This window comes from Colias eurytheme, chromosome 16, assembly GCF_061535395.1.
Source record: "Colias eurytheme isolate Ceu_HAF_F1 chromosome 16, ilColEury1 Martin Lab GWU primary, whole genome shotgun sequence".
NCBI lineage: Eukaryota > Metazoa > Arthropoda > Insecta > Lepidoptera > Pieridae > Colias > Colias eurytheme.
The window spans coordinates 9,207,572-9,215,935 of NC_142995.1; the positions used below are offsets into that span (position 1 = coordinate 9,207,572).

The 8,364-nt window shown below is 35.0% G+C and overlaps 1 protein-coding gene across 1 annotated transcript; it reads right to left on the minus strand.

Annotated features, from left to right (window-relative positions):
* Nucleotides 1-78: 78 nt before the first annotated feature.
* LOC149901998 (uncharacterized) lies at nt 79-6,567 on the minus strand. The gene is made up of 15 exons (XM_090111279.1): nt 6,474-6,567; nt 5,761-5,864; nt 5,484-5,555; nt 5,255-5,404; nt 4,730-4,928; nt 4,243-4,413; nt 3,760-3,923; nt 3,204-3,335; nt 2,859-2,945; nt 2,227-2,388; nt 1,690-1,815; nt 1,463-1,554; nt 488-674; nt 319-357; nt 79-167 (listed from the first exon to the last, which is right to left on the minus strand). The coding sequence occupies exons 1-15, from the start codon at nt 6,565-6,567 to the stop codon at nt 111-113; spliced, it is 1,836 nt and encodes a 611-aa protein (XP_089967405.1). The 3' UTR covers nt 79-110.
* Nucleotides 6,568-8,364: the final 1,797 nt, after the last annotated feature.

Below are 8,364 nucleotides of genomic sequence, written 5' to 3' on the forward strand. Positions count from 1 at the left end.
AATCTTTGATAAAGTGGAATTATCGTGGTAGGTATCAAGGTAGATTATTAGATGGGGAAATAAAAATACGTACCTAAATAAATTAAATAAGTAATTTATTTAGTAAAAGGTTAATCTTCATCTTCATCCTCGTCTTCATCGCCTTTTGCTTCTTCTGTGACATCAGGCTGCAAAATATAATAACGCACCATAATATATATTTTTTCAATAAAATAAATATGTATTTGGAACCAAATAATTAGTTAGTCGTGAAAATGTAACAAATAAAAATAACATTGTTTTTATTAAAAATAGTATCTGTTAATAAATTTCACTTACTTCAGCAGATTCCACAGGTTCCGTTACCTCGACCACTTCCTGAAAATAATTACAAAATTTAAAAGAAAATCTACATTCTAGGTTGGCGATGTGTCAAAAATTACGAAATCGAACATATCCAAATTATTTCATTTCATTTAAAATCAATTCATGGAAATCAAACACTAACCGTAACCTCCTCCTCCTGAACGCTTTCCTCCTCGAAGTAATCATCCCCATAGCCCACCGGGAACATGGTGAGGCACTCCTTCTCGCCAGACGCCACGTCAGAGGAGATGTAGCACGGGTTCAGACCCGCTAGCTGCAGGAGTGCCAGACTTCGCTTGCGGGACACCATTATAGCCAGACGGTCTTTGCTGGCGGTTAAACATAAATACATTAATTCGACAGTGGTAAGTAACTGCCTACTGAGCCGACGGTCCCGGGTTCGATCCCCGGTCAGGGCAAATATTTGTGTGATGAACTCAATTATTTGTTCTTGGGTCTGCCGTCTGGGTGTTTATTCTATACTAGCGGTCCGCCCCGGCTTCGCCCGTGGTACATATTTACGTTTTCTCTACATAAGAACCATCCTCGTACTTCAAGGAATATAATAAAAAAATAATTATCGAAATCGGTTCAGCCGTTCTCAAGTTATGCGCTTACCAACACATTTTGGGATTCATTTTTAAATATTATTTTTATCGTCGCCTAGTACCCACAACACAAGCCTTAATTGAGCTTACTGTGGGACTAGGTCGATTTGTGTAATAATGTCCTATAATATTTAAAAAAAAATTAAAAAAAAAAATTGCTTTAAATGGCTGTAATAAGTGCGAAAAGAACAAAGTTTAATCAAATCGTAGCACAGTTGCTACCAGCACTGCGTGTTGCAGAGTTGACAACACATGTTGAAAAGTTCATGCTAGCTAGAAGGTAGAGCAAAGAGCGGGCAGAGTACCATAAATTATTTTATAACAGTAGGCATATCGATTCAAATAGGTATATAATAGAAACATAGGTGACGCTTTTTATTTAAATCTCATATTTAAATGCCGTAAGCTCAAAATGTGTAATAAAATAAAATATGTAACTAGGTAGTTATTAAGTAAATAATGTGTTTTTTTTAGAATACAAAAAATTGTGTGTCTAATAAATAACTTACTGTTTCCTCACTCTCTCCATCTTGTTATACTGCTTGATCGTGTATGCTAAGTGCTCTGCAGAGTAGGGGTCGTCGCCAATGAAGATCCCATACTAAAAAATATTTTATCGTTAAATTAATAATATATTCTTGTGAAACAGAATACATACGCTAGTGAATAAAATAAAATCCTAACACAGTTAATATTGTGAAGTTACTTCATCCATTAATATAAGGGATATTCTTACATTAAGGATGTCCTCTGGATACTGATCCATTATCTCCTTAACGTCTTGCCGTTTATCGATAGAGAACATCACTAGCACGTGCGGAGGGAGGAACTCCGACTCGATTGTGGCTAATTCTGATACAATCTGTCGAAATATTATTGCAGAAATTCATTAAGAGCTTCGATACATATTTCACACACTATTAACAAGTAAGAATATTTTAAAATAGCAAGATGCAATATGCTATACGTGGAATAAGATTTGCTATCTCAAATTCAAATTCAAATTCAAAATTTATTTATTGTGAGTCACAGGTATTATGGGTTATTAGTTATTACATTAGGTGATCCGCTGTAATCTACCATGTGGCGTACAATTTTTTTTAAATGTTTTGTACACAGGATTATTAATTTTATTAAACCGATTATACATTTATAACATTTATAACATCTTAGGGCTAAGAAGAAAACATAATGTTTTTTTGGACCAGTTCAATCGACAAAGGCCTTACGATATAGGCCTCAACAATAGATTATTTAATTCATTGTAACTAACCTTTGGATAGAAGTAAGCTAGACCGTTAGCTTTGGCCAGATCGTTGGGCGGCGAGTAGAGCCCAGGCACGAACAGACCTCCCGGAGGGATGTACTCCTCTCCATCTACAGATACGTCAGAGTGGAACTCCTCTTCCTCTTCTACTTTCTCTTCTTCTTCGGGCTTTAAGAAAAAAAAATAAAGAAATGTCAAGAATCAATTCATATATAACGATTGATAGCAAAAGTGTGCGCCTTTTTTATAAATTTGAAATCGTGATAGGGTAAAATAATACTGATAAGCGCTTGGAATGGTTCATGTATTGTATAAAACAGTTGTATGTATTCACTTGGTTTATCTTCGAATGAATGAAATAAAAATAAATCGTGGAATATATTTTACTTATCTACTATAGGGGAATAGTATGAAAGGATTAGTCACATTGTTTGACAACATGTCTATACTACTATTAAAATTGTTTGTTTGTTTGAACGCGCTAATCTCGGGAACTATTGGTCCAATTTGAAAAATTCTTTCGGTGTTAGATAGCCAATTTATCGAGTAAGGCTATCTAGGCTATATGACAAACAGGAGCGGAGCACTGCGGGTAAAACCGCGCAGCACAGCTAAAATATTATATAATAGAGGCATACGTTGTCTCCTTGCTCAGTCTCCGCTTTTTCAGTTTCTTCGACTTCCACTTCCTCTCCAGTTTCCTGAGGCTCAGGATCCGCTGGTAACTAAATTTATTAAGAAATCTATTTTAAAAGGTACCTATGGCTATGTATAAAGGTAATTTGTCTAGTTTTAAATTAATGTGCAATTTATTAATTATATTAATACCACAATTGATTGGAAAAGTTCTCTTTCGCAAAAACTAAACTTCAACTAAAAATTGTAAAGCTGATGGATTTAACAGTTAGCATTAAGGACTTTTTAACACATGTTATCAAATAATACACCATTTTACAAGAGACATATAATGTTACAACTTATACCCCAGCTTGTATCCTGGCCATCCGTTCTTCTTCCTGTCTTTGCTTCTCAATTCTTTGCCGTTCCTCCTCCGCCTCCCGCGCCAGTCGTGCTTGTTCTGCCGCTAGACGTTCCCTCTCTTCTTTTTCTTCACGCTTTGCGTACATTATTGTAAATTTATAGTGGTAAATATGGTTTTTATTGTTTGATTACTATTTAATTGTACACTATACAACCAAAGCTACAATTTGAGCATATTATTAAACTAAAAAAACGTACGTTCGACTAAATTTTGTTCGGGCTAAACTTGGTAGTTTAGTGTCATCTTATATATAAAATTCTCGTGTCACAATGTTAGTCCGCATACTCCTCCGAAACGGGTGGACCGATTCTCATGAAATTTTCTGTGCATATCGGGTAAGTCTGAGAATCGGCCAACATCTATTTTTCATATGTACCACGGGCGAAGCCGGGGCGGACCGCTAGTTTTAATATAAGTTTTGAGTCAATTTTATATATATTGTAGTCCTCTCGTCTCGTCCTTTGAGTTTAATAAATAAATAGTGAAAAAAGTAGTACCAATTTCTGCATCCGAGCCTCATACCGCTCTCTGCGAACTTCCCTGGCCGTCTTGCTGATACTCGCGTATCTTTCGTACGCCGGTATCGGGGGCACTTGCTTCTCTGGGGGCACGTCATCTTTTGGTATTGGGATCTCTTCGTAGAGCGCGTGCCGTAATAGTTCTGGGATAATATGTCAATAACAAGAAGTTAAAAATAAAGATTTGTTTCCATATTTCATATCATTTTTCAAGAAAACATTAAAAAATCTTTATTACAAATTAGAAAGTGTATTTGTTTGTCTGTCTTTCACATAATGTGTGCACGTCACATCGTGGGCTTTATTTTATGGTATGATTTTTTATGTACGTAGAAAGTTTGAAGGCTAGTGAATTAGTGATATACAGCTACTTTGGCTTATAAAACTAAAATCAAACAAGACTTAATTTAAATTTAAATAAATTTATAAGACTTAATTTTTCCAATATTGGAGGATACATACTAACAAAGTCCCTATTATCCGTGTCAAACATCTTGAACACAACAACCAAGGTTTCTCCATTCATGAGCGCGTGCAAGCAAGCCTCGTTGGGCTCCACGTCGCTCATGTAGAGAGCCTCTTTAGCACCCTCCTCTGTTATTATGAACGTTTCCTTTGCTGCTACTTGTATGTCTGTATAATAGAGAGATGTTGGAAATTGGGTATGCTATGATTTTTATGTGAACAGTGATTTTAACTCAGCTCAAAGTAGTGTAAGTAGCTGTTTTTTTTCTACTTTAAGTAGTGTTAGTTGACATAGGTACTACTCAGAAACGTTTGACCGATTTTATGTAATTTTATAAACGTGGCTGTAGGTACATAATATGTATAATTGGTAAGTCTGACAATATGGTACTTAGACTATTTTGGATATTAAGTGTTGTAAGTAACTGGTAAAACAATGTTTGCCGGTTAAACTACAATAGGTACAAACAAACGAAGAACGTACTAATCATATCCCACTTCTCATACAGATCATAGTGCGCCTTGTGGCAGTGCGGCCAGAACATGATGAAGTTGATGCGTCTGACGTGAGATGCGAGTCGCTCGCAGACACGCTTCTTGCGCGCAGCTAACGTCAGCACGCGCAACCGTTCCGTGTTTTCGCGCGCTTCTTCTTCTAATTTCAAATCTTCTTTGATTTTAGCCTATTTACCGCTTCAGTTAAGGATTTTTAGCATTCAGGACATACAAAAGGAAGTTCTGTTGTAGCTTTTCTTTATTCTTTTCAGATCCGTTAGATATATATTATTGGTATAATGTGCTTACGTTCCGATTTAAACAAAGACAGATTTAATCATAGGGATTTACATTATGAAAGAAGAGAAAAAAAATTGGCAGTCCGGTCAGGCGGACCGCGATAGCAATCACAAGCACTTGCAAAAACTTTACAAAGAATTCATAGGGATTAGTTAATATGACAAAGAAAGGGAGCCTCCTAAATTTCGTAGCAGTATTAATTTTAAAAGCATACAGCTTCCTCAGGCAGCATCTCGTGAATCTCCTGCTTGTGCCTCTCCACTCCGGTGTCTTTCTCTCTCTGCATGAACCCTAACTCTTCTTCCATGATGCGACATAGCTCTATGCCGTTCGCGCCAAACATGGCACGCGTTAGTTTCCCTTTCTGAAATAGATTTTCTTTATTACGTTTCTTCCTAATAAATGGTGCTCGAATTACGTGAATAGTATATAATATACATTACCATAATAAAAAGGAATACAGGTTCACTTCTATTCTTAAACCTTGCTAGAGCATCAATATTATCTGCAAGTGCCTAGAAAACAAATTAGATTTTCTGAGTCTATAAAAACTTATTTAGGTAAGTACTTTGAAGGAGCGGTTTCAAATTTTATATCAAAAAGCGTCTAATAGGTCATCAGGGACATTATAATAATTATAATGTCTGTATATCGCTTACAATATAGAGATATACAAGCATTCAATCAACTCAATCTCTACCTACCTTGATATTATCTTACCTTGACCATAGCAATCCTGTCCTGTCCTATTTCTAACTTCCCTTTTCTAATCGCATTCCCTGTGGCGAGGCAATAGCCACAAAACTCGGAATATACTTCCATACCTGTATGGAATATGTTTTTATCATAAAATCCATATTAAAGACAACAAAGATTCCCTGCCATCTCTTCTGTAGAAACTTCTTTCTTAACCGGTTGTAAATGTTAAAGTTGTTATGACGATTCGAAAGTGCTTCTTTATATATATTGAATAATGAAATGGTTGCGTTTGAAAGGTCATTCTTGATTTTACGTAGGTACTATACCTACAGCACATACTGGCAACTACAGGCCAGTGAACTAAATTGATCGAGGATCAATAGCATCGACGAAGTAGGATAGGAATCTCATCATTGATGATTTATGTCATATTATTTAGGGCATTAGGACTTTACTTTTGAACCTATACTAATAACATAAATAAAAAAGAATTTGTTTGTTTGAACGCGCTATTAATCTCAGAAAGAACTGGACCGATTTGAAACATTATTTAGCCATTGGATACGTAAATTGTACGTGATTCCTGAGTATAATCATGGACCAATATTGAGTCCATGGTATAATGTACTTTTATGTACCACGGGCAATGTGGGAGCGGACCGCTCAAAGAAACTAAATATGCTATCGATGATTTACTACAGGACAATCATTGCCAACAATATTTAAAATCATACATATCAATTGATGGAAATGAGATTGTAAATAAGCTTCGAAATCTTCATTTGTCTCCACCGTATCTTGAATCGAAACCTGTCCTTTACGAGCCATTTCTTATTATTAATTATTTTTATAATTTAATTGTAATAATAATTGTAACTGTGTGATTATTTAACCCCCCTTTGAAGGATAATAAATTGACATTGTAAGTGGCTCTGCAAGAAGAATAAGGTTTTTCTAGTCCATTATAATATCTTTACGGTTTATTCTTACTTTATATAGAAAAGGAGACTATCTAGACTGTGATCTAGACTATGTTTATCATGTTTAAAGACATAATAATAAATAGAGCTTACCTATGTAGCTTTTCTGAGAGGTGTAATGGTGCATTTACACAAAACGAACATAGAGCTAGAGCTAGAGCAAGAGCATTCTTTCGTGATCTTTTAGTGTAAACGAAAACTCGTATTCAGTGTTGTTCAGTATTAGAACATTCCATAGAATCTTTTCGAACGCACGAATAACTAAAGAATGCTCTACGCCTGTTTACACTAAGGCCCTTCGCTCATGGAGCTACTCAAAAATGACTGAACTAATCAGTAATTACGATTACAAACCAGTTACAAATTGTATCTCGTATACAACGCTACTCAAGTTATAAGGTTTCAGTCACTTCTGTTATTTGCTCGTTCATTTTTATCATAAAAAACAAAGAAACTCGGGAAACCAGTAGCGTGGAGACCGGCACGACGCGTCGCGCGTGATTGGTTGCTAACGCGTTACTTACCAGTTAGTAACTAGTTGCGTCGTGTGCGAATCTCCATAGAACATGTATGGGCTGTGACCCTCAGGCAACTCGTTAGTAATTTGAGTTTGTGACTAGTTCTTTTTGAGTAGCTCCATGAGCGAAGGGCCTAAAACAATTTGACATAGTGGGGTTTGAATGAGCAATGAGCATTCGCTCGTTTGATGTTAATGCACCGTTATAGTCTTTGAGCTTTTTATCTACGTATGTAAATTGGAAAGGATAAATGAGGGGATGATAAAAACAAACAAAATTGCTGTAAAAATATATTTCGTATAAAAATTCACATATTCATAGTCAAAGAAATAACCTTTACAAATATAATAATATTTCTTACACTAATATTTTAACTAAATTATAAAAATCCACCAGGGATAAAAAATATATTACATATTTATTTATATCGATACAAAATATATCACAATTCATTTATATTGTTTAGTATATAATTCCTTGTCAAATTGTTAAGAAATCTTAAAAATACAATTATAAAAATACATCAACACGATTAACAGTTTAAATAACAATATAATATAATGCAATTTTCTATAATAATATTAACTAGATTCACCACTTTCCTTAACCCTTATCCCATTTAAAAAAATTACTTACAAAATATTTTCTAATCATACCTATATTAATTAGGTACCTATATTTTTTACTAAATCAATAATTTGAAAGGAATCGAACCTGCGATTCCTTTGAAAAAAAAACCTCAATAGTTTTACTAATACACACCATAAATACCAACATGTTTTTAAAATTACAAATTTCTGAACAACTTTTAACACTAATGTAAATGTGGCTAATTGGCCACATCTCGACGGGCCACTTCTTCTAATTGCCTATGACCTGATCCTTATAATTTTATTGGTTCTTATGCAGAGAAAACGTAAATGTAACACGGGCGAAGCCGGGCGGACGGGCGGGAAGGAAAAATAAGACTATAGGTACTTGATATACACGCCGTCTCACTCTAACACTAGCATTAACTATCATGCCGTCCCTCTCACGCTTAGCTATTCACAAAAATATCACATTTTTTGGCCTATTTTATTTAGATTGATTTGTTAATTATCATTTGTCATATTTAACGTAATAAA